This window comes from Triturus cristatus, chromosome 7, assembly GCF_964204655.1.
Source record: "Triturus cristatus chromosome 7, aTriCri1.1, whole genome shotgun sequence".
Taxonomy (NCBI): Eukaryota; Metazoa; Chordata; class Amphibia; order Caudata; family Salamandridae; genus Triturus; species Triturus cristatus.
In genome coordinates, this window is record NC_140590.1 from 1689360279 (window position 1) to 1689387202 (window position 26924).

Sequence of the window (26924 nt, forward strand, 5' to 3'; positions counted from 1 at the left end):
ATAGCGGCAGTAATGGATATTTACTCCGCCAGAGGAACAAGTGCAGCACTTTACGGAGCGGAGCTCTGGGGGATGTCAAATGTGAAAGTGCTAACTCTAGCTGAGAACGCCTTCCAGAGAAGCCTAATGTCTCTCGGACCTTCTGTTCCCATTTTACCCCTGCAATTGGACATGGGTTGCCGGGCGATTGAAGATCAAGCAAAACTACGCCCCCTGTTACTATGGGCCCGCATCTGGAGAGTGCCAGAGCTCTCAAGTTATGCGGAAGGCTTACGGGAGATAATTAACTGCCCCGGCTGGGCAAAAATAAAATGGCTAAGGGACATCAACGCTCTACTTATAAATCTGGGTCTGGAAGAAGCATGGCACCAACAGTCAGCCCCGCCCAAATCCATGTTAAAACAAATCTATTGGACATGGGTAGCAAATAACAGGAATTCTTCCTCAACAATTTGCAAATCTACCAGAAATTTCTTGGAGCACAAAGATGCACCTATCAGAGAACTGTACCTGGACATTGTTACTGCCCCATGGGATAGATCTCTGTATTTCAAATTTAGAACAGGTCTCCTCCCGGTCATGGAGCTCACATGCCACTGGAAAATACCACACTAGACAGCGCCATGGTGTCCATTTTGCCCTCAGCGTCATGAATCTGTCCCCCATTTGTTATTTGAGTGCCCCGCCTATAAGGTCCCCCGAATGAAATGGTTAAAACCGATGTGCCTTACTTTGGGCACTAGACATTGTAACGTGGCATTACGTATTTTACTCACAGACACTCGCCCATTCTTTGCATGCGCCACCTCGAAGTATCTAGGTTGGGCATGGCGAATACGGTCAAAAAGACTTAGGCAAATTGTTTAATCATGATTTTAATTCTTTTTAGCTAATTTAAATAACCTTCCTTTTAGTCAAATGTAGAAAAATGATGAATTTTAGATTATCTAGGGTTTTTTACGTTTTTTATCTTGTATATGCTCTAAATGATCTCCAATGTATGTACGCTTTTTAAGATATTTTATGTCGAAATAAAGCCTATTTGACTTGACTAGCCCTCCAACTTTCTCCTAATGACTACCTCTTTTCTTTTTCTCAGAACAAGTGTGTCCCTTACTGGCCAGAACTGGACAGTACTAAAGAGTTTGGACCATATCTTGTAGAGAACGTGAAAGAACACACAACCATGGACTGCAAGACCCGACGTCTTCGGCTGTCACTGCTATATGACGTAAGTGTGCTTCCTGCCTCACAAAAGAAAGTACACCCTGTCTCTTGCTGAGGTATTGTAACCATCGCTGAAAGAACCATCTACAATCCTGTGTCCAGATCTGGAGATATTATCTGGAGTCTAGTGTCCTCTTCTGGAGACCTCAACTTGGGTGTTTCAGTTCCAGAGGAGTGTTCGGTACATAAGCCACATCTGCAATATTGTTTTCAGTTTGGGGCGTCGTCTGGAGGTTTGTGGGCTGTACCTGAGTTGATATCTGGAGTTCTGTGCCCACTTCTGGATGTCACATTTAGTGCAATGTGATGGGGAATGTAGCTTGGACATCCTCTGATGGACATGAAGGAGATGCTCTACCTTTGTATGTGCGCCGTGCTGCTCACTTCTTTGGCTTCATCTTTGGCCTGTCCTCAGGTGAGTCTGCATCCTGATGACACCTGTAGGCCTGTTTTATCAGGCCCTGGTTATATTGAGATGTTAGCCCATGCCATTTCACCTGGTGAGATTGGCAGCAGTTTTCCAGCAAATGATGATCCAGTTGCTCAGTGGGTTCCAGGAGTCCATGGGTTCCAAGAGGGCTTCCTGGTCAGGGGAGCAAGAAGTCTTGATTCAGCAAAGATTCTGTTGAATGTCTTGGTCCTGTGGGCACATTCAAGTGTGTAAAACCCAAGTAGGGGTTAGTGAGTGCTATTGTAAAGGCACCAGTGACTGCAGAGAACCATTGTTATTATTTCTCAGTATGGCAGAATATAATTAACAAATTGTGGATTTTTTTTCAGATGGGACTGTTATTATGAGATGGTTGGATAATTAAAGTAGTAATGTTTAGGTGGTCAGAGGAATGATGAGGAAGTTATAAAGAGTTTTGTAGTTTGAAGATATAATAAACTCAGGAAACAGCTTTAGCAATGTTTAATCAGTTACCTAGGCCTAGGGCATAACTATTGATGCGAGTGCATATGGTATAAAAGTTGTACCATACCATCTGAGGGAGAATAGGAGATTACGGTAGAGTTTGCGGCTAAAATGCTTTGGAGGCAGAGTTTTGCTACAGTGCAGTTGAGAATAAACCAGATTTTGTAGGTTGGGCTGTAGAGACATTCTGGACCTTTGTGTGGGATTCACATTCAAAAACAAACCCAAACCTAAATGTGCTGAAAGAGGTGTCCACCTGTAAAGGATTTCACAAGAGCTCTGTAAGGATTTGTTGGTTGACATATACTGACGCTTAATAGTGCTATGGGTTGTTTTACTGGTTACACCGGATTTGGCAAAGCCAATAGGCCTGTGATTCATTTGCCAATTCATGCAGCATGCACACAATAGAGCGAGACGCAACAGAGGAAACCAGCAGGAATGGACAGAAGGAGCTCTAGTTCTAAAGTAGTTCCTCCTGCAGTTCAATGCAAGCACTGTGGAGGAAGCTGCAGGATACACTCAAATAGCCAATATTATTAGGTGAGAGATTAATACTCCATGGGGCTGATCTCACATGATTGTAGTCTGGGGTAAAACCCAACAGACACAAAGGCAGGCCACTCTGGTCTCGCTTCCATGTCAGCAATCAGCAGTTGGCCCTAGGTTTGCACAAGAAAAACAAATCAAAACTACCACCAGCCTATAACATAAACTGTCTTTTCTGTACCTAAAAAGTTCCCAGGCATTACAGATGTTTGTAAAGAAGCAAACTTCGCCGGCAAGCTTATTTTTTTCCCCAACCAAGCTCTTAAGTCTCACATCCACACATTAATGTGTGGCCCAAAGGGTTATGTATTGTATTAAATATCTTTGAAAGATTGCAGAAGTTTGTTTTATTTACTGGACCAACATTTGCTACTTTGTAAGCAGTTTTCTATTGTAAAATCTGGACCTGTTGTACGTAACATCCCCTCCTTCAGATAAGCTGTTCTGTGCCACATATTGTATTTAAGCCAGGCACTGTAATGGAGGTCAAGATAGATATCTATTTATTTTAGTGCATGTTTAGGTCTGGCTTGACAGAGCAGCTGTTGACCCCATGTGGTCAGCAGAACAAGAGCTTTAATAAGAGCTCTACGCCAGAGGGCTTCGGCTCCTCCTGCATGTTGATTCCATTAGCATTTGATTGGGTAGTGGGTGTGAGCTTCGACATCCTTTGTGCCTTGTTGGAAGGCCTGTATGTAGGACAGTAGACCTGACTTGTTTATGGTGACAAGTGAATGATGCAGTTTGTCAGATACCACGGTCTGATCTGCTATTATGAAAAGTTATGAGAAAGGCAGCAGATCCAGCTTATGTATTGTGAAGACACGCTGAAGTCAACAGGCCGATATGGCTGGATTGCTCTTACACTGTGGAAAAGCCTGTATATGGTATTCTGTTGCATGCAATCTCACAAACTGACATAGGAGGCAGGCTTTTGGGGTTGTTTACCCTCACAGACAAACCCTGGGGGTTGAAGATTGGCACTGAGGACCCTTGTGAGGCCCACTCAGGAGGAGGTATGTCTTGTGTTGCCAACAGTAATCTTGTACATGGCTGTAGTTTTCTAACTGGGCTTATGGTCAATACAACAGACTTGAGTTGGGTATTTTTGACATGCCAGTGACAAAGACTGTAGGCCTGAGCGGTTTGTAAGAAAAAGTTAACTCCGATGCCATATTTCTGATCTGCTTATTATGAAAGTTTAACGCAAAGGCCCAACTTATTGTTTGTGTGAATACCATGTGTTAATGGCAATAGGTCTTAAAATGTAGATTAATATTACCTATGTTAATGCCAGTAGGTAGTGTTTTTTGGTTACATGGAATCTCACAGACTACCTTAGTAGGCAAGGCTTTTGGTGCTGACGAGCCCGGGGAGTAGAAGGTTTGCACTGTGACAGTTCTGGGCTGTTCTATATGTAGTGAAAACAGATGCTAAAGACAGTACACCTTTAAGGCTGGACTGGATTAAAAACTGTGCACCCGAATTTTGTTACATGTAATCTGATACATTTGTATAGTAGGCAAATGTTTCTGTTTTTGTTACACCCTTCTGGCAAGCCTTGGGAATAGCAGTTTAGCATTTTTGAATCCGTGTTACGCTTCTTGGAAGGGGTTGCATATTGTTTTGCCAATTATAATTTTATATTATTTGTAATTTTATGTGAAGCATTTAGCTGTACTTGTATTAAAATGATCAGGCCTGACGGATTTACTTGTATGCCAGGATCTGTAATATAAAAAATCATTCAAATATATGCATACATATAAATACATAGAGGGATTCATGGTCTGCCCTCTTCAGCCATTGGTCTGCTTGAGTGTCATTCACATTCTGATTCCGCTAGTGACCGCATATAGCATGGGCAGCGGGTGAGCCCACTTCAGCCTTTGGCTCTATTTCCCTCTGAGTGACGTTTACTTGCCTGATCACATATGTGATTGATTGATTGATGTGGAACTTGTATAGCGCGGCTATCGCCCTACGGGCATCCTGGCGCTTTAGACTGATGATCCATACCAAGGGTGACAGAGGGAGGGACAGGGAAGCTGCCTGGACTAAGCTTTGGGATATAGCCAGGTCTTAAGTCCCTTGCGGAATTCAAATAGGGAATTGCACTGTCTCAAGTTCAAAGGGAGCTTGTTCCACATGCCGGAGGCTACTATGCTGAAGGCCCTTCCGCCTACCCTAGAGCGCTTGAATCTCGGGACTACCAGTAGACCAGCTGTGGAGGATCGAAGTTGCCTGATTGGTAGGTGGCGAACGAACTTATCCTGCAGCGGGGCTGGGCCTAGTCCATGCAATGCTCTAAATGCCAAACACAGAGACTTAAAAGAGACCCTTTCCTTAACAGGGAGCCAGTGTAGGTTCCTCAGTGCTCTGGTGGCCGAAGAGCTACGTCGCCTATCGAGCACTAATTTGGCTGCAGCTGACTGGATCCTTTGCAGTCCCTGGAAGATATACTGTGGGGCCCCCAGATATAGGGAGTTGCAGTAGTCAAGCCTGCTTAATACCGTACTGCGTACTACCATGGCTCGGGACTCCCTAGGAAGCAAAGGTAGAATACTCCGGAGCTGCCGCAGCAGGGCAAAGCAGACATTGGCGGTCTTGCTGGCCTGGGATACCATCTGGAGGTCGTCATCAATGATCACCCCAATATTGCGTACCTTCCTGACCGGTGTTAGGGGTCCTTCCTCAGGAGAGAGACTAAATTCGGGAGGAAGATGTTTATGGATCCTAGACGGCGAGCAAAAGACCACCTCGGTTTTGCCACTATTGAACTGGAGAGAGTTCCTTCTAAGCCAGTCCGTGGTCTGGTTCATGCATTGCTGAAATCGGTCCATGGATAGTGCATCATCCCCTTCTAAAAAGAAGGCCAGCTGCGTGTCGTCAGCGTAGTTCACCAGGCTGACTCCAAAAGATTTAATTAAAGGAAACAGGGGCCGTAGGTAGATGTTAAAAAGGATGGGACTAATTGCAGATCCCTGCGGCACCCCGTACGCAACTGGAGACCTGCTGGAGGAGAAAGGTGTCAAGGTGACTACCTGCTGTCTACCTTCTAGGTAGGATTGGAGCCATTGCAGCGCTCTGCCTTTAACACCTATCTGCTTTAATCTCTCCACCAAGACTGGATGGCTCACCATGTCGAAAGCTGCCGACATGTCGAGAAGCACTAGAATCATGGCATTCCCGTTGTCGGCACGCATTCGAAGATGGTCCAGCATGGTAGTCAGAGCCGTTTTGGTTCCGTGGCCAGGACGGAAACCGAACTGATCCCTGTCAAGCAGAAGGTTCTCCTCCAGAAAGTGGGACAAAGTCCTGCTTACTGACTTTTCGAGGATTTTCACCGGATATGGCAAAAGCGAGATGGGCCTGAAATTAGCTGGTACCAGAGGGTCCAGATTCGGTTTCTTAATCAGTGGGGTTACCACTGCTAATTTCCAGCAGTCCGGTACAGCTCCAACCATCAGGGACTGGTTGCAGATCATCCTCAACCAAGGAAAGGTATTGCGCCCATATAGCTTCCATATTTTGGTGTGCAGGAGGTCTCTCAGTTGGCTACAGAGGCCTCCATCCTCGCTGAGGTTAAAATCGCCTAGAACAGCCATGTTGGTGTGGGCAAGTTTTAAGTTGATGATAGTATCAGCAAGAAGGTGGAATTGTGTAGTCGCGCCCAGGGGCCTATAACATAGCATCCCCGTAAATAAGTTCCCACTAGGAGACTGTAGTGAAAAACCCATCATTTCTATCCCCCCTACCTCGTCAATCTGACAAGGTCTAAAGTCTAAGGTATCTTTAAAAATCAGACCCACTCCTCCTCCTCTACCCGTGCTACGAGGTTTATGGAGGATTTTATATCCGCTAGGGCAGGCCCCGCTCAAGCCAGCAGTGGACTCAGCGGTAGCCCATGTTTCTGTTATAAAGAGTGTGTCTAACTCCATGTCTTCCAGGAGGCTAAAGACTTCGGAGGAGTGCTTGACAAGCGAGCGGCTGTTTATTAGGCCGCAGGTGAGACTATCACCTGATAACTTATGGCCCTTGGGTAGGTTTAGCTGCAGTAGTTGCCCTCTGCTATAAGTCAATCGCCCTAGATGGCCATTTGGAAGGGCAGCATTCCTGGCGCGGGGCGCGGACGGGCGCAGACGGGCTTGCCTCAGGCGCGCGCGCTTGCATTGGGCGACTTAAGTAGGTAGTCGTCGATGTTCCCCAACCGCTAGACCGCCTCCCAAAATGGCGACTGGCAGTGGCAAGAGAGCAAGTTCACACACCCAAGATGGCGCTACTAGAGGGAGCGAATGATCGTCACGCTAAATCAGCGTGTGAAAAAGATTTTTATGGTGCAAGTAAGTGGAGCGGCGATGTGGATCACAGATTGTGGGTTAAATTTTGAATATGTGCATCTGCTTGAAATTGGGTGTGCTTTAGTGCTAGGCCTTCCTTTTCCGCTTTTAGAGGTCCTCTTTTTTCCTTTTCATCAGATTTTTTTGGCCATAGTAAATTGGTACACCAACTAATCATAATACATAGTACCATTCAAAGGCTGCCGCTGTCTGCTAATTTTTTATACTTATTCGTAATTGCAAGCACATCTCTGCTACATTTATTCTGTATATTTGTATTCTTTTTGCATATCTTTATTATGCATGTTGAGATTGTGTGTATGTGTTTTTGTGGGTGGGTGAATGAATGCAAGACTCAGGGCATGATTTAGATCTCAGCAGTCGGGTTACTCCATCACAACGGAGACGGATATACCGTCCACCGAAATATAGATCCCATAGGATATAATCAGATTTATATTTCAGCGGATGGGATATCCATCACCATTGTGATGGAGTCACCCGTCTGTTAGAGAGGCACTCACCTGTTTTCTAGGTTGTTCTACTTTGGCGATGATAATTCCCCAGATCCTCTGGGAACTAACAGCGTGACAGTAATTGCCAGACACACACCATCAATCTTACTACAAATGGGGATGCACCAGGCAATGAAGTCCAGTAGACTGTAGGAAGTATCAAAACAATCCTTTATTTGTAATTTCATACGGAATTTCTATGGTAAGCAACGCTCAGCCAATGTGTTTCATTCCCTCTAGGGGAACTTCATCAGGGCTGAAAATGACATGTAAAAATGACACAAATCAAAAAAAATTGACACAAATAAATACCAACCACAATAAGTTTTACAAAAACAGCATTAAGACTCAAACAAAAAACAACAGCTATAACCAAGGTGAAGTTACACAGATAACATTACATTTAAAAATAGGACGGTAATGACCGTAATACTTTAAACTTAAAAACACATTCATATGTACAGAATAAAAAGAGAGGAAAAACCACACAACCAAAGACATATAATCTCAGAAAAGGACACGACAAAATACGCCTGTTGGACTTGGCCCTTTTTGCAGGGTCATCGCTGAACTTTTTGCCTTCCTCCTGTATTGTTTCTGACCTGTTTTTGTTGGATTTAGGACTCTGGGCACTTTACTACTGCTGATCAGTGCTAAAGTGCATATGTTCTCTGTGTAAATTGTTATGGTAATTGTTTGTCTTACTAGTAAAGTCCCTAGTACAGTGCACTATGTGTGCAAGGGCTGGTAATGCAAATGCTACTAGTGGACCTGCAGCACTAATTGTGCCACCCACATAAGTTGCCCTAAAATGAGACCTCAGGCCTGCCACTGCAGTGCCTGAGCACAGTTTGTTAACTGCCTTGTTGTCCTGACAAGTGCACCCAATTGCCAGGCCTTACCCTTCCCTTTTCTATGCACATCAGACACCCCTATAGTAGGCCCAAGGTACCCCCCTGGACAGGGTGCAGTGTATGTGAAAGGTAGGACATGTACTGAGGGGTGTACCATGTCCTGACAGTGAAATACTGTTAATTTTGTTTTTCACTGTTGCAAGACCATCTTGCCCATAGGACAAAATGGAGAATGCTGTGTAACATTTTTCCAGCATATCTTCCCATCGGCATAAGATGGAAAGATGGAGTTTAGTGTGCCTGAACTCAGAATTTAATAACACATCTTTTTGTGAAGATGGTTTTTAAATTGTGTGTTTAGAAAACACACTTTTAGAAGTGGCTGGTTTCTTGTCCTAACCATCCTGCATGCCTCTGCCTGGTTGTGTATTGACTGTGTTTGGATGTGACAGGGTCTAGGGAGGTGTCCTGACACCAGGGAGGAGTAGTTTAGAAAGCAACAGGCTGGCCTGCATTTAGTGTGGTGGGAGGAGCAGCCCCCTGGATGTGAAGAGGGCTGTGCTGCTGCCACAAAAAGACGTCTCCACCTCCTGCGGAGCGTCTGAGGCCCAGACCCTCACTATCAAAGGAAGAGGGTGTGCACTGGCAGGAAGACACCCAGAACTGGTTTGGACCGGGCTCAGAGCCCCCTTGTCAAGAATTCCTGTCATACGAGGGGAGGAAAACGGTAACCAGCGAAAACGGACTACATCTCCCAGGATGCTTAGCGGTTGAGAGGTTATGTAAACAGGAGAGCTGTTACATAACTCAAGGGAAACACGCCCTTATGTAAACAGGAGAGCTGTTACATAACTCAAGGGAAACACGCCCTTATGTAAACAGGAGAGCTGTTACATAACTCAAGGGAAACACGCCCTTATGTAAACAGGAGAGCTGTTACATAACTCAAGGAAAACACGCCCTATAAAGGGAGGAACAGGGAGGTACAAGGCTGTCGGATATTGTGTTTACACCGACGTACCTGCTTCGTGAAGAGCAGTGTTCCGGAGTGGTGCTCCAGTAAGGCAAGAACGAAGGTAGGTCGAGTCGTTACTCCCTGGGCCGTGTCTTGCCCCATCGTCACCTGTGAAGGACCCGGAAGCTCTACCGGTCAACCATTGAGCTTCGCTTTTTGACTCGGCTGAGTCCAAGCGCAGTGGCGCTTTTGCTGGTTGGAGTCGTAACTCCCAGCCCGACCAGAGACACAGGGACTGCCAGCTGTAACGCACACCAGGAGGTGTTTGCCGCGTTACAGACTCGGAAGTCCACAGGATCGATCGAGCGGCTGCTCTCGGTTCAGTCTTCTTGCTTGTGATTGGGGTATCGGTGACGCATCACCAGGAGGTGACTCCGCGTCCCGGTGCAGTCTGAGGAAGAGGTTGAGCGGCTGCTCCCTTCAGGTAGAGACCCCGGCTGGGTGTTTCCCTGACTCCTCGATTCTCCCCAACACTCTTCGTGCCCCTCACAGCCTACCGATTGGCATTGTCGGCCATTTCATTTCTGCCCTCTGTTGGCATACGCCGGGATCGGCGTATATGCAGAGGACGGTTAGGACCATCCGTGCTGTGGGCTGGTAACGTACTTAGCCTGGAGGATTCCAGTGACTATAACTTTTGTTTGTTCTTTGTATTTTATTTGCCTTCATTAAAAGAACTAACCCTTCACAAGTGGTTGCGTCCTCATTGTCGTGTCTGTTAAACGATCCTGAGACGTTCAGGGCGTTACAAAATATCCGACCTTAATAACACTAACTGTCTCCCGGTCGATAACAGACATGGCAACACTTGATGATGTGCTGGCTGCTTTAGCGGCCATGCAAGTTGAAGTGGCTGCCTCTAGGCAAGAAACAGCCGATGTAAAAGCCAGACTGGATGCTATCCAATTGGACCCGCTCACGCCCAGCACCTCCCTCACGAACCAGACCCCTGCGGTAGTAGTGGAAATGCCGGTAGCCATCCCCTTGGCAACACCAGAGAGGTACAGTGGGGATCCTAACACAGTGCAGGTATTCCTCACACAAGTGGCGCTACATTTATCGTGCAAACCAAAGGCGTTCCCCACGAGTCAGGCTCGTGTGGCTTTCCTTATATCCTATTTGGCTGGAAACGCGGCACAATGGGCCGTACCTCTGGTGAGCAGGGACGACCCCCTCTTATGTGATTGGGGTGCTTTTCGCGAGGAATTCCTGAAGGTATTCGACAGAAGGGCTGACTCGTACACGGCGGACCGTGAAATGCTTGAGTTGAGACAGGGATCCAACGACCTGGTGCAGTATCTCAACGCGTTCCGAAGGCTGGTTGCGGAAACCAAGTGGCCTGTTGCTAAACAGACGGCGCTCTTCCATCAAGGGCTGTGCAATGAGCTCAAGGACGCCGTGGCTCATATTGACCCTCAACCCAAGACATGTGAGGGCATTATCAACCTGGTATTACGGCTGGAACATAGGCTAAGTGAAAGAAAGGGGGATCATGGGAGAAAAGGAAAATCCCTTCCATCCTATGTGACGGTGGGAAGTCCTGAAACTTCCACCGCATCCAAGGGAGAACCCATGGAGATCAGCGCGATACGAGCGAGCCTCACAGCCACGGAGAAAGAGTCACGCCGTAAACAAGGATTGTGCCTATATTGTGGCAAAACAGGCCACTACGTACGTGAATGCCCTGCCAAACCGAAGACGTCACGTTATCGGGCCAACCGGTCGGTAACAGCCGTGGTGGACATACCGGCGGAAAACTAGAGGACTCCAAGACCAGAGAAGGGGCGTCTCGGAGTCACTCATCCATCCCTTCACTTTCCAACTCGGTCACTAAGGGACAACGACACCTGTTTATCACGGTGCACGTGGGAGTGCATGACCAGTGGATACCCGTTGTGGCCATGGTGGATTCAGGGGCCACTGGCATGTTTATGGACCACAACGAGGCATGCAGGCTAGGGCTAGTGCTTCTTCCCAAAGCAGTACCCGAAGACGTCTATGCGGTAGACGGAAGGCGATTGGTGACGGGGCCCATCGGACAGCACACGGGGGTCCTTCCGATGAGATATGGGAGGAACCATTTGGAACAAATCGATTTTAACATCATCCGAGCGCCCCAATATGGCGTCATATTGGGATTGCCGTGGCTACAGAAACACAACCCCTTTGTGGATTGGCCAACACATCGCATCGAAATGACGTCACCGTATTGCATCCTGCATTGTGGAATAAGAACGGAATCCCTTGACGCAGATGAGAGCGGGAGTCAGACGGTGGCTACAGCGGCAGAAAAAGATGTGGCTCTCCCCCAGGCTTATCACAGTTTTGAGGATGTATTTGATGAGGTGAAGGCGGAAGCGCTACCACCACATAGACAGTTTGACTGCCAGATCGACCTGGTGCCAGGGGCCAGCGTTCCCAGCGGCAGGCTGTATGCCCTGACGGAGCCTGAAAACGTGCATCTCCGGGGGTACCTGGATAAACTCCTCAAGCTAGGATTCATCCGCCCGTCCAAGTCTCCGGCCGCCTCGCCACTCTTCTTCATCCCGAAGGCTAATGGGGAGCTGAGAGCCTGTGTGGACTTTAGGGCATTGAATGCGATAACCATAAAAAATCGGTACCCCTTGCCTCTCATCAGTGTACTTCTGGAACAGGTCAAGAAAGCTCGTATCTACACCAAGTTGGATTTGAGAGGGGCATACCATCTGGTGCGCATGAGGGACGGAGACGAGTGGAAGACCGCCTTTAAGACCAGGTTCGGCCTTTTTGAGTACCTCGTCATGCCGTTCGGTCTGTGCAACGCCCCGGCAGCCTTTCAGTACTTTTTGAATGAGGTATTCAGAGAGGAGTTGGATATCTACGTGGTCGTATATATCGACGACATCCTCATCTATTCGTCCAGTGTGGAGGAGCACGTACACCACGTCAAAGCTGTGCTCCAAAAGCTGAGGGAAAACATGCTGTTTTGTAAACTCAGCAAGTGTGACTTCCACGTCACATCCGTGGAATTCCTCGGAGTGATGCTGAGTCCAGAGGGACAGGAGATGGCAGAACGAAAGATCAAGGCGGTGAAAGAATGGCCGGTGCCCCAAAGCGTGAAGGACGTCCAAAGTTTCATTGGCTTCGCCAACTTTTACAGGCGGTTTATAGATGGATTTTCAGGAGTGGTGGCCCCAATCACACAGCTGCTGAGGAAGTCCAAGGAGTTTGTCTGGTCCCCTGAAGCGAACAAAGCCTTTGAGGCCCTGAAAAGCGCCTTTGGTAAGGCGCCGGTGTTGGCTCACCCCGATCCGGATCTCCCCTACGTGGTGGAAGCGGACGCGTCGGATGTGGCGCTGGGGGCTATCTTGTCCCAACGCAACCACGACACAGGGGTGCTTCATCCCGTTGCGTACATGTCCCGCAAACTCAACGACGCCGAACGCAACTACCATATTGCGGAGAAGGAGCTTCTCGCAATCAAGGACGCCTTCACCGAATGGAGGCATTGGTTGATGGGGGCAAGACATGTGGTATCGGTGTACACGGACCATCGGAACCTACAGTTCATGACGGCCACTAGACACCTTTCTCCCAGGCAGCTGCGGTGGATGATCTTCTTTGCGGGGTTCAACTTCCGCATCACATATCGGCCGGGGACGGACAACCGGAAGGCGGACGCCCTGTCCCGTCAATCTGCAGTTAAGGAACCATTGCCTGCAACCGAGCGTTCCATCATTTCCCCGAGGATGGTATTGGGGGTTATCCAACCGGATACTTTCCTGAGGGGAATAAAGAGAGGTATCAGGTCATTCGCATGGCGGAGGTGGCTCCTCAGTCACAGAGAATGGCAGCTGAAGGACGGGATACCCCTGAAGGGCAGGTGCCTATTGATACCCACGCCTAGGCTAAGGAAACAAGCATTCATCTGGTGCCATGACTCTCCATGCGCAGGTCATTTGGGCTTTGAAAAAACGGTGGCTAGCATGGGACGGCATTTCTGGTGGCCAACCATGAGGGTGGATGTCAGGAGGTGGGGACAGGAGTGTCCTACGTGTGCTACCATGAAGGCCGACCATGGCCGAACCCAAGGGCTCTTACATCCACTTCCGACCCCGGATAGACCATGGGATAGCATATCACTGGACTTCGTGGTGGGCCTACCGGTAGACCAGGGGATGACGGCAATACTGGTGGTGGTGGATTACTTGACGAAAATGGGGCACTTCATCCCCTGCAAGAGAGTCCCTACGGCCGGGGAATTGGCGTCACTACTCCTAAAGAATGTGGTACGACTGCATGGATTACCTGGGGTGATCGTGTCGGACCGGGGGTCGCAGTTTACTGCGCAATTCTGGAAGACTTGGTGCACTGCGCTGCATGTTAAGACCGCCCTGTCCACCAGCTACCACCCTCAAACGGACGGCCAAACCGAGCGCCTGAACCAAACGCTCAAACAGTATCTGCGATGTTTTGTGGACCAGGGCAGGGAAGAATGGGTCGACTTGCTATGGGTTGCAGAGATAGCCTATAACAACGCCACTCACAGCTCCACACAGTCATCTCCGTTCTATAGCAACTATGGCCAACATCCCAGGTTCTTGCCATTTCTACATCCGTTCAGAGAGGACAGGATTCCCGCCACAGCGGACAGGGTGGCACACATAAAAGACACGTTGATGCGCTCAAGGGCTGTCCTAATAGAGGCCAAGAGAAGATACAAGGCTGCGGCAGATAGGAAGAGAAGGCCCGGGCCACTGTACCGCACTGGAGACTACGTCTGGATATCCACAAGAAACATGAGGTTTCGAAAGAACAGTGTGTTCCATCCCAAGTACATGGGCCCCTATCGAATTACCAAGTGTATGGGTCCCGTGAACGTGAAGGTGTGCTTGCCCCAGTCATTGCGGATACACCCTGTCTTTCATGTATCATTGCTCAAACCAGCACCCTCCAAGCCGTCTGGGACACCTAGGCCGGTATGCGTGGAGTCGGAGGTGGAGTATGAAGTGTCGGGCATACGGGCGTCCAAATGGCGCAGGGGGAAGCTGTGGTACCTGGTTGCGTGGAAAGGCTATGGCCCGGAGGAGCATTCATGGGAACCGGCTGAAGGGGTTCATGCTCCGCGCTTGGTCTCCTTGTTCCATCGGCGTTTTCCTGCCAGCGCTGGACCCGTGGGGAGCCGCTGAGAGGGAGGATGTACTGTCAAGAATTCCTGTCATACGAGGGGAGGAAAACGGTAACCAGCGAAAACGGACTACATCTCCCAGGATGCTTAGCGGTTGAGAGGTTATGTAAACAGGAGAGCTGTTACATAACTCAAGGGAAACACGCCCTTATGTAAACAGGAGAGCTGTTACATAACTCAAGGGAAACACGCCCTTATGTAAACAGGAGAGCTGTTACATAACTCAAGGGAAACACGCCCTTATGTAAACAGGAGAGCTGTTACATAACTCAAGGGAAACACGCCCTTATGTAAACAGGAGAGCTGTTACATAACTCAAGGGAAACACGCCCTATAAAGGGAGGAACCGGGAGGTACAAGGCTGTCGGATATTGTGTTTACACCGACGTACCTGCTTCGTGAAGAGCAGTGTTCCGGAGTGGTGCTCCAGTAAGGCAAGAACGGAGGTAGGTCGAGTCGTTACTCCCTGGGCCGTGTCTTGCCCCATCGTCACCTGTGAAGGACCCGGAAGCTCTACCGGTCAACCATTGAGCTTCGCTTTTTGACTCGGCTGAGTCCAAGCGCAGTGGCGCTTTTGCTGGTTGGAGTCGTAACTCCCAGCCCGACCAGAGACACAGGGACTGCCAGCTGTAACGCACACCAGGAGGTGTTTGCCGCGTTACAGACTCGGAAGTCCACAGGATCGATCGAGCGGCTGCTCTCGGTTCAGTCTTCTTGCTTGTGATTGGGGTATCGGTGACGCATCACCAGGAGGTGACTCCGCGTCCCGGTGCAGTCTGAGGAAGAGGTTGAGCGGCTGCTCCCTTCAGGTAGAGACCCCGGCTGGGTGTTTCCCTGACTCCTCGATTCTCCCCAACACTCTTCGTGCCCCTCACAGCCTACCGATTGGCATTGTCGGCCATTTCATTTCTGCCCTCTGTTGGCATACGCCGGGATCGGCGTATATGCAGAGGACGGTTAGGACCATCCGTGCTGTGGGCTGGTAACGTACTTAGCCTGGAGGATTCCAGTGACTATAACTTTTGTTTGTTCTTTGTATTTTATTTGCCTTCATTAAAAGAACTAACCCTTCACAAGTGGTTGCGTCCTCATTGTCGTGTCTGTTAAACGATCCTGAGACGTTCAGGGCGTTACACCCCTGAACACAAAGACTTCAAAGGCATTTAGGGGTATACATGTGAGAGCTGAAACCCCTGAACTCAAGACTGAACTCAAGACTGAAAAAGGATTGAAACTACTTCACGATCAAGAGGAACCTCTGCAAAAAAGAACAGCTGAAGAGACTTAAGAGAAGGACTGCCCTTACTGTGTGTCTGGGGCTGGTCTGCAGTTTGCTGATTTGACTGAGGAGAGGACAAGGGACTTTGCTGTGTGCTGTGTCCCCCTGCTTGAAAGGACTTTGCTGTGTCCCGAAGTAATTTGTCTCCAAGGGATCGAGGAGAGCTGGTCCCCTGTTGTGGAAACTCAGGAACATCAAAGTTTCCTACTGTGCCTCAGCGACGCTTGGTGCGTGAGCTTTTGCACGCCTGATACTGCCGTGTGGTCTGTGGTGCTGTTTACGAGGTGCCTCGTGACCGCATTGCCCCCGCAGCGTGAAACATCATCCATGCTACTGCCTTGCTGTTTGTGGCCCGAGCCGTCATCGTAACTGAGGCTGTGAGTAAGGATTGCCGCCGCCCGCCCGAGCCGCAATGTGCTAAAGGAATTCTTGAAGCTAGGAAGCTGCAAGGTGAAAGGGATCATGATCGTTGTTCGCCAAGAGGAATCTGCCCAAGATCGTCAACGAAGGAGAAGGCAGCGCCGTAACCCGTCCAGCTACAGAGTTGCCTAGCAACAGAGCTACAATATCATCGGGACCACCCAGCAGGATGTCCGACAAGCGGGGGGAGAGAGAGAGAGAGAGTGAGGCAGTGCACCCCCCAGGTAAGTCTTGGACGCCGGTCGCGAGCCGCAAGCGTCTGTGGCCTGGGGAGGCGTGCAGGAGGAGTACAGGAGCGCTCCGATCTCCCTCCTGCTGCACCCCGTTAGACGCGCTGAGTCACCGAGCGGCCCGTACCTGCCCAGCAGTACTAGGGCCGCCCCTTTAAGTTTACGACCGTTGTCTCTGTTGTTGGGGCCTAGTGGTGCCCGAGCTGACCGGGCAGATTAGCTTATTGCATTATTCCTTGCACTAAGAACTGCATTATTCTTGCATTAGGAACTGCATTCTTCTTGCATTACAAACCGCATTCTTCTTGCATTACAAACCGCATTATTCCTTACATTACGAACTGCATTATTCCTGCGTTACGAACTGCATTAGTACTTGCATTAAGGACTGTCTTATTTCTACATTATGAACTGCATAGCATTGCATTAGGACTGCATTAGATTATCATTAATACCGCAAGAACCTACAAGTGATTGTTGGCCTAATAACCGGCAAAGTGAAATATTACGAATACGCGTATGTTGGATTTCTATCATTTGGTCTCATCGTATTTCTTTTGATAAAGATACCGCTATCTTTATAAAATAGGTGTGGTGTCCATTTGTGGTGTTATCACTGTGTTACTGGAAGTGTGATTGGAAATACTTTACACATTGCCTTGGAGATTAGCCTGGCTGCTCGTGCCAAGCTACCGGAGGGTGAGCAGGGGTTATCTTATAGTGTGTCCCTCCTTTCCCTGACTAGAAGCAAGGGTCCCTATTTGGACTAAGATTCCTACCTCAGCCAACTAGAGACCCCCAGTTCTAACAACGCCCATTCTGTGCGGGAGGTAATTCAGTTCATATGTATGCATCAAGAACGATGCCTGAGAGGCATGATAGGCATGTACGTAACGCCACATGCATGAAGGACAAGTGTCAAAGGTAGGGCACACCATATGTCCAAAACTAAATAAATAGATGCAGTTATATATAGTATACTTAGTTTTCTAAGCTTTCAAATGCATAACCAATAAGCACGCAGTGTTCAATAATTAATACCATATTATTATTAGCCATGTGACCCATAGACAATGCATACCCTATGAAACCCTCGAGTGATATTCAACAGTTACAAATTCATGAAAGGCAGATGGGGGAGGCCAGGCACTCTTTTTCTCCAGGACTGAGTAGGTGAATGGAACTAGTACACAAAGTTAAATATAGTGTACTGTGTCTTAAACAGCATAATAGATAAGCAGACAGTGCTCAATGGCTAACACAAAGATGAGATAGCCAGATAACCCTTAACGGATGCGTACCTTGTAAGTTCTTTGCTTATTTTTCATCAGTGAACTGTAGCATAGTCCATGTTCTCCAGTGTATTGTGTTGGGAGCCTCTGGAGTTCTTACAGGCATAATTAGGCCTGCATATTGCGACCTAACGTGTAAAGAACCAATTTTAAGGAGAGAATGGGAAATGAGGAGAGGCAAGTCAGTGTGCAATCATACCCGAGTCGCGCAGCATAACAGACTGCCCTGGGCCACACAAACCCAAACATCAAACCAATGATGTGCCTGTCCAATAATACAATATCCCCTGTGCCTAATGCCAGATGGTCACGAATGTTGCAGTAATGTGTGGAACTGAGGACCTATTGCACATTCCAATCTTATTGATTGTATAAAACCTTCTGGAAAACCAAACTTTTAAAAAATAATAAAAAGACAGTCCCAGGATACTAAATCAAAAGCTTTCTCAGCGTCTAAAAGCCACAGCTGAGCATCAATTCTGTTCTTGTTGAAGTAGTCCAGGGCTTCTATAAAAAATGTCATGTTTATCGAGAGCTGTCTCCCTGCCATAAATCCACATTGGTCTGCGTGAATAAGAGAGCCTTCAATTCTATTGAGCTTGTTTGTAAGAAGTTTTGTAAAAATCTTATAGTCAACGTTAGGAAGGCTAATGGGTCTATAAGAATTGACGTTTTCTCTGTCTTTGTCCTTCTTCAAAACGCTGACAAAAACTGCTGTATGGAAAGAGGCGGGGGGTTTCTCCTCCTTTCAATAGATGGTTAGCTGTTGGGGCTTATCTTTTATATAATTCTGCTGGTAGCCCGTCCTCCCCAGTTGCTTTACAGTTAGCCAATGAGCCTAATACCAGTTCAACTTCTTCAATAGAGAATTCTTTTAATAATGATTATCTAATATTCCTGTGCAGTGAAGGGATCAACAGTTGATCTAGGAAACCTGAAATGAGTTCTGGTGACGTTTGTAGGTCTGACTGATAGATTCCCCTGTAATGTGTCAGAAAGGCATCTCCAATATTTTTAGTGTCTGTTAATTGTATTTTGTATACCTCATCCCAGATACTTTCAATTCTATGTTTTACCTGCTTCTCCTTTGCCTGCCATGCCAATAGCTTCCCCGTGTACTCACTCTCCTCATAGGCCTTTTGGCGATATGTCCTACTTAGTAGATCCCCCAGTTGATAATAAAACTCCTGCATCTGCGATTTTGCTTGTAGCAACTCCTTGTTTAGTTTTAAAATTCCGGTACTTCATATGATCGTTATTTGCCTGTGCATAATGCGTCTCATTTTTTAATCTTTCTTCCTTTTTAGCCTTTTGTAGCGGGATTTCTTTTGATGTGATTATTCCCCGTAAGGTGGCCTTGAATGCATCCCAAACTATATTTATTGGTGCTGAGCCCGCGTTGTAAATGTAAAAAAAGAAAGTATTAATCTCGTTGACTATTTCCGTACACCAGCTCTCATTTTCCGAATTCAGTTTATTAAGATACGACCTCATGGGCGTTTTTGCCCTTGGGCCTATCCCCCTATTTCTGTCTTAATTAAGGTGTGGTCTGAAAATGCATTCAGGATATGATCGTATGCGTTAACCCTATGGCCAAGAGTGATCAGGAAAAAATGTGTTTCTCAATAACTGATTGATAGATAATCTGCAAAAATTGCCAAGGACCTAAATCATCCTAAAATAGTCAAAAATATCCAAAAAGCATAGTTTTTCCCAATAAGAAACACAGGCAGCGTAGGTCTTCCTATCTAGTTTAGCCCTTGTTGCATTTTCTATTTCACAGTGGCACCTACTGATCCTAGAATGATTGAACTCAAAAATTAATTTGTTAGCGCATACACATGTGAATTCTCTTTTTTGTAAATGCTTCACATCTTCCACCTCTCCCACTTTCCCCCTCCCTCGAAGGACGGAATTGCCCACTATTCCCTCCTTCCTCCCCTACTGTTGGATGCCATTTTGTTGCATCCCTGTGCACCCCCCAGCTAATTTGCTTTTTGCCCTTCCTCTACTACGCTCTGTATTAAGAGGCTAGAGAGAAGGGAGGGGGGAGTATCTTAAACACGTCCATCAGGCAACTCTTTAAGAAGTGATTGAGCCTCATGAATGTCTGAGAAAATATAGAATTTTCCTTTAGCCAGTACTTTAAGTTTTGATTGCTGCACAATTGTTGCTTGGGCTCCTCTTCCTTTGAATACATCAATCATCTTAACAAAGTCTTTCTGCCTGCATGCAGAGGCTGCGGACATGTCAGAGAATATACTAAATTGCTGAATCTCTGTCGTAGAGAAGGATCTATTGGCGATGGCGGTGCTTAAAATGTTTTCCTTTATTCTGCAGTCCGCAAAGTTCAACAATATTGTCCGTGGATATTTAACATTGAGTTGCTTCTGAGCTGGGACCCTATGGGCCCTAGTTATTGTCAGGTCCCCTTGCAAATCTGGCATTGCCTTCCTAAGTAGTAGCCCTACCCACTCGACCATTTCTGTACTCTGATCCCTCCGGGATTCCTACTAGTCGCAGGTTCGTGCGTCGATTATAGTTTTCTAAATCCTGGAGTTTTTGCTCTACTTGACTTTTGCTTTTACTTAGAGCTACCATATCTTGATTTACAGCCGAGAGTGTGTCCTCCAGGTCTGATATACGAGTTTTGGCCTCTTCCAATCTTTTGGGCATGTTTGTTGTGTTCTCTTCAAGTTTAGCCAATCTTTCATGCAGCTCAGAGATTTCCACTGCCTGAGATGCTTTGAAAACCCTGATCTTATTTAATGTGGTTAGTAGCATTTTTTGAATTGATGCTTCTTCTCCTACTCTTAAAGTCTTAAATACTGACATTGCTGCATTTTTTGTACTTGCCCGCCCTCTAGGCATCTCAGCCAGTGCAGGATCCTCTATTCCCGCAATTTTTTGAGAGAGGAGAGCACTTGAACAGGCATTTTGTAGAAGATTGGTCGCATCTTGCGCTTTCAGGCTCAGTTCATATCTTCATCCTCATTGTGGAGTTGCAATGTATCTCTAGGTCCGCTCGCGGCCTGATGTTTTGGTGTTTTACAAAAGAGAGGATATTGCTTTGGACTGAGTAAAGTTTCACTGTTTGACATAGGTCTCTACACTTGGATTTGCAGCTATTCCTCTATAAGCCCCATCTGATCCTCAGGTGATTGGCTATTTTCTATTTCCAGATCCGATATGTCCTCTTCATCTCCTGATGGATCTACGAGGTCGTTAGGGCCCGTGGGGTCATTTTGCCAATGTTGTTTTCCTCTCCCGGCTAGGGCCTTGGCCTTTAATTCCATTCTCTGGTGTGTAGTTCTCTGTCCTCTTCTTACTCCTCTTGGGGCTGGAGAGGGAATGGTTATCTGCCCTGGCATCTCTGATGTTTCCTTTTTTTCTCCAGGTTTGGGTTGTTTTGTGCGCATTTTGTTTATGTACAGGCAGTAGTACCACTAATGGGCCCAGACTGAAGACATATGCCAGGCTGTAGGAGGCGGACTATAGGACACTAATTAGGAGTTGGTGCTTGTTCACTTGTTCACTGTCTGCCTTGAAACCGTTTCAGATTATGAATGATAGTATACACTATACAGCGACACGTCAGTGACACGATAGGCCAGTGAATCAGAAGTCGCTATACGTGAGGGTGAAAGAGGCAATGTAGATAAAAAATACTGTAGAACAACTGTAGAAAATGAATGTATGACGTTACCACGCGTACATTTACAAAGCATGCCTTTACAACGCAGTTTTTACATCGCAACATCCTTGACAACACATACATTTACATCGCATACCACTACAACAAATTTTTTTAAACTACATTTACAACGCATTCTATTACATCGCATTATACCTTTACAATGCATACCATTACAATGCATACCATTACATTGCATTTAAGGTAAGTGTTGGATAGTGTAGGGGTAAAAATTACGATTCTAACTCCAGGGGGTGCAACAGTAGGGTAAGTGTCGGATAGTGTAGGGGTAAAAATTACTATTCTAACTCCAGGGGTGCAACAGTAGGGTAAGTGTTGGATATTGTAGGGGTAAAAATTACTATTCTAACTCCAGGGGGTGCAACAGTAGGGTAAGTGTTGGATAGTGTAGGGTACTATGCGTTGTAATGGTATGCATTGTAATGACATGCGATGTAATGCCTGCGTTGTAGTGACATGCGATGTAGTGTCATGCGTTGTAGTGACATGCGTTGTAAAGGATGTTGCGATGTAATGACTGTGTTGTAAATGTAGTGCGATGTAATGGTTGCGTTGTAAAGGTTGTTTCCCGTAGAAAATGCTGTCTGGTTCTTAGCCTACTGTCTCTGCTATTCTTTGCCAGTAGGTACTCCCCTCCGAGATCTGCAATTATAGTGCCTCTGTATCTTGCGCCTTCACTCCCTTTAATCGCCTCCTTAATAGCCCTCCAGAGCGTCTTCCCGCTGGCTGCTCGCACAATCGGTAGTTTGTTAAGTGCCGAGTTAAAAACAGAGTCTCTCTGATCTATAATGGCGAGAGGAGGGGGTAAAGAGGCCCCTGGAGGTTTCTCTCAGTGTGCTTAAACAGCAACAGTGGCAACAGAGCCAGTGACCAAAAGCCAAAGCCAGACCGGGCCTCCGGAATGGAACGTCCCACTGGGCGATAAAACGGGAGCTGAGAGCTAAGAGCTGGGAACCAGGAGCAGAAAGCGCCAGCTAGAGCACTGCAGCACAACAATGCAACCACGCAGCCGCACAACCCCCTCAGAAGATCGGAGCAGGGCTGAGATACATAAAAAGACAAGCCAGAAGTGGGCAGCAAGGAGAGTAAAAAAAAACCCAACAAACCTGTTGACGCTCAGCCGTGCGCGGCGGTATTCAGCAGTGTTCAGTGCCCAACCTCATTTCTCCGTAGTTGCCTGGTTTCCGACTTCACGGCGGGTCCACATCTTCGATAGTCCTCGGCCGTATCGTGACTGCACTGCGGAGCTTTCCAGAGCTTAGCAGGACCCCAGAGAGGTGGTTTGGTTGCTCGCAGAGATTTCTTCCCCCATTACCCCTACTTTAGTGTATAGTGGATAGGAGATTTTCCATGCGACTCTCCATGCGACCGCATCGAAGGCTCTGGGGGAACTGGAAGCTGGAGCTGGGAGCAGGAAACGGTCGGACAAGGGGTGATGTAGAGCGGCAGACCTCGGCCTCAGTTAATTAGGGACTGCTAATTAAAGGACACGTGAAACTGGTATGCGTTACTGGGCCGCTCAAAAGACCACGTGCGGTCTTGCCCACATTTATTTATCCCCTCGGGACGAGCCCGCCCGAGGGGTGTGTGGATGCGTGTATTAGCGCAACATTGTATAAGAGAGCCCGGGTGGCTCTCTACATCCCTTTCTTCTTTTAGTTAACTGTCCCCTCACACACCCCGTCATGGGAAAGTATATACATAGTCTTTTAGTCTCTGAGGATTAGGGCGTAGTCCATATCGGTAACTCCTGGTGGAGAGGTCGGGGGACTTGTCCGGCGGGGTAACCCCAGAAGCCCCTGCACCGGGACCCCAATCAGTTAGTCTCTGATGGTCTTCTCCACCGGGGGCCGCTGGCTGTCCACCTGGCAGAGGTGACACCCCCCGCCGGGAGACGCCGGGGCACCACTCTCCGACACAACCCCTGGTGACTCGAGCCTTTCGCCATCCGTGATGGCTTCTGGCACCACCTTGAAGCTTGACACATTTCTGGTGATGGTCTGGTGTCCTCTTCGTGCCGTGACCATGGTCCCTCGCACCTCGGTCACCGTCCATACTTCAGGCTCGTAGGGAGTTCGGAACTTCCATCCGGGGTGCCGATCTTTGATGACCACATGGTCCCCAATTCGGACCACGATTTCCTGGGCCCTACGGGCCTCGCTCGCCTTCCTGTTCATGGCCTGACTCCGCACCTGAATGGCCACCCCATCTCTTTCCACCGGGGCCCAGCCTGGATCCGCCGTAATGCTGTCTCGTGGGGCTCGCTTGAACAGGACGTGAGCAGGAGTGCACTTGGTGGTGCTGTGGGGGGTCTGACGGTACACTCCTAGGAATTGATCTAGAGCTGCTTCCAGATCTTCTTCGTTATCCACGGCGATCCGCAGCGCTCGATTGAGCGTCCTCATCAGCCGCTCCACTTCCCCATTGGCTTGAGGCCAGAGGGGGGTGATTTTCTGGTTTCGGATCGCCAAACGGGCCAGGTACTCCTGGAACTCCTGCCCCTGGAATGGGGGCTGTTGTCCGACTTGACTTCTTCGGGCAACCTCATCGTTGCGAATGTTCTGTCCAAAACCTTCTTGACATGCGGGAATGCAGTGGACGGTATCACCTCCACTATCGGGAACTTCGAGAAGGAATCGACCATGACCAGCATGTGCCTGCCGTCCGGGAAGCTCCCGAAGTCGAAGCTGAGATGGGTCCACGGCGTCTGACTCGCTTCTTCTGTGATCGCTGGAGCTGGATCCCCTCCGGAGATCGTGCAAGCGTGGCACTGTCGGACCATTTCGTCCACTTGCGCATCCATCCCCGGGAACCACACCTTGTCCCGCAGCCGGGCCTTAGTCTTGGCCATTCCTTGTTGGCCCACATGCGCAAGCGCCAAGATTTTCTGCTGGAGGCTTTCTGGGACTACAATGAGCCGACCCCTCAGCATGACTCCTTCTCCCCCTATACTGAGTTCACTCCTGACCTGCCACAGTTGCTGTCGAGCGTGACTGACCTCTGGGCGCAAGGCTCGAACCCCGTCTAGGAAACGGGCCCATCCGTTGCTGTCTAGCGCCCGGCGGACGCGGGTGAGGGTAGGGTCTTCACGAGTGGCTTGACCGATCTCCTCCAGGGTCATGGCTTTCGGGCAGGATCCTTGCGATATCATGCTGACGAAAGCCTCTGTGTTGCACGTGTCTTCCGGTGTGGCAGCTGAGAGGGTTGATCGCGGATGCCAGGACAAGTAGTCTGCAGGATTGTGAGCCCCCAGCCGATAGATCACCTTGAACTGGTACGCCTGGAGCTGCATGGCCCAGCGTTCGATCTGCGGCGGTGCCAGCCTCGACAACCCCGTGAACAGGGGAAGTAACGGCTTGTGATCCGTCACAACGGTGAAGTCCTGTCCGCACAGGTACAGGTGGAAGTGCTGGCAAGCCCATTTGATGGCCAGCGCTTCTCTCTCTATCTGGGCGTACCTCGTCTCAGTGTCGGTAAGCACCTTGCTGGCGTATGCAACGGGCTTCCATACTTCGTGCCCATGTTCCTGCAGGAGAACAGCACTGAGGCCCACCGGGCTGGCATCCACCACCAACTCTGTCTTCCTCCGGGGGTGGAAGTAGGCCATGATTGTCTTGTCGAGGAGCCCCTCTTTGATCTCTTGGAACGCCTTGTTGGCCGCCGGGGTCCACTCCCACGGGTGATCGTGGCGCGTGAGGGCACGTAGTGGTTCAGACATCGCAGCTAGCCTGGGGATGAACCGCCCACAATATGTAGCCATCCCAAGAAAGTTTCTTACCTCCGTGGGACTGCACGGGGTGAGTGCCGCTTGGATGGCTTCCACCTTTCTTGGATCTACCAGCAACCCCTCTCGAGTGAACGTGTATCCAAAGAAGTCCACACTGTCTTGGTAGAACGAGCACTTCGCTTTGTGTAGCGTCAGCCCACACTCGGTCAGTCTCCAGAGTGTGGCCCGCAGGTGTGCGTGATGCTCCTCCAGAGTGTTGGAATAGACTAAAATGTCGTCGCTGAGGTTGATTATGCCCTGTAGACCGGACAAAGTCTCTCGGTTGGCGTTCTGGAACGCCTCTGCCGCGGAGGAGACACCAAAACTCAGCCGCTCGTACCTCCGGAGGCCGACATGGGTCGAGAACGTGGTGATGTATCGACTGCTGGGGTCTAGTTCTAGCTGGTGATAGCCAGCGTTTAGGTCCAGCTTCGAAAACCATTTGGCCCCGTTGAGGTCCGCCATGATGTCGTCCATCGTGGGGGTGATGTGCCGCTCCCTCTTCACTGCTGTGTTGGGCAGCCGCATGTCCACACAGAGTCTGATGGCCCCTGGTTGCTTGGGCTTGGGCGCCACGACCAGCGGGGACACCCAGGGAGTGGGGCCGGAGACTTTCTCAATGACATCCAGCTCTTCGAGCTTCCGCAACTCCTCTTCCACTTGTGGGCGCAGGTTGAACGGCACCCTCCGATGTCTTAGGGCTACCGGCCGTACAGACGTGTCTATGTGCAGCTTGAACTTCTTGCCCTTCAGCTTTCCCAGGCCGGTGAAGAGCGTTGGGAACTCCTTGAGTATGTCCTCAGCATGGGAGTCGTGCACCTGGTTCGCAAAGAACACTAGCCCAAGGTCCTCCGCAGTATGACAGCTGAGCAGTGTACCTTTCTTGCCTTCCGTGACATGGAACTGTGTCTGGGTCGAGTATCCCCCGCTGGCGATGGTGGCATTGATGACGCCACGGAGGGGAAGAGGGTCCATCCCTCCGTATGTATAAATCCGCGCCTTGGACGGCGTCAAGGGGGGTCTCGGCGACAGACGGTCGTATTGGTCGGAATCCATCACATTGACCAATGCCCCTGTGTCGATGAGTGCCTGGACTTCGGTGCCTCCTACTGAGACTGAGCACATGGGCGGTGGCCTCCGCCGGGAGCCTGTCCTGCTGACATATGAGACCACGAATACCTCGTCGTCCTCGTCCTCGTACATCGGGGCTCGCGACTGTGGCTGACGATCCCCGCTTGGCAGCGGGTCTTCCTGCGAGATCTGGCGCACTTGCTGTGGCGCGAACCTGGGTCTCGACGATGGTTGTCAGAACCGCCCACCCCGGCATACTCTGGCGTAGCGATTCATTCTTCCACAACGGGAGCATACCTTGCCTTTGGTCCCGCAGACTGCCGTCGCTGGGTGGTCGTCCCCGCAGAACCCACACGAACCCCCAGTCGCGGGTTTGGGCGCTGGGCGAGGTGTGGCCGGCCGCCGTTGTATCGCCTCCACCTTTTCTTCTTTGATGGGGGCGCTCTTGACCTCCGGCCCTGCAGCCACGGGCGCGTGGAGGGCCGCTTCCATTTCCTCTGCCCGGGCATCGGATAGCTCGTGGGACCGTGCTAGTACTAGGATTTCATCTAGCGAGATCCCTGGCTGC

At 49.1% G+C, this 26924-nt stretch overlaps 1 protein-coding gene across 4 annotated transcripts in view; it reads left to right on the forward strand.

Annotated features, from left to right (window-relative positions):
• The window catches only part of LOC146812759 (tyrosine-protein phosphatase non-receptor type 6-like), a 370963-nt gene that overhangs the window by 265721 nt on the left and 78318 nt on the right, over nucleotides 1–26924 (forward strand). For all 4 annotated transcript variants that reach the window (XM_085619857.1, XM_085619860.1, XM_085619859.1 and 1 more), the window contains one exon: nucleotides 1100–1231. In XM_085619857.1, the coding sequence (XP_085475983.1) occupies nucleotides 1100–1231 (132 nt within the window). The remainder of the gene's footprint in view (nucleotides 1–1099; nucleotides 1232–26924) is intronic.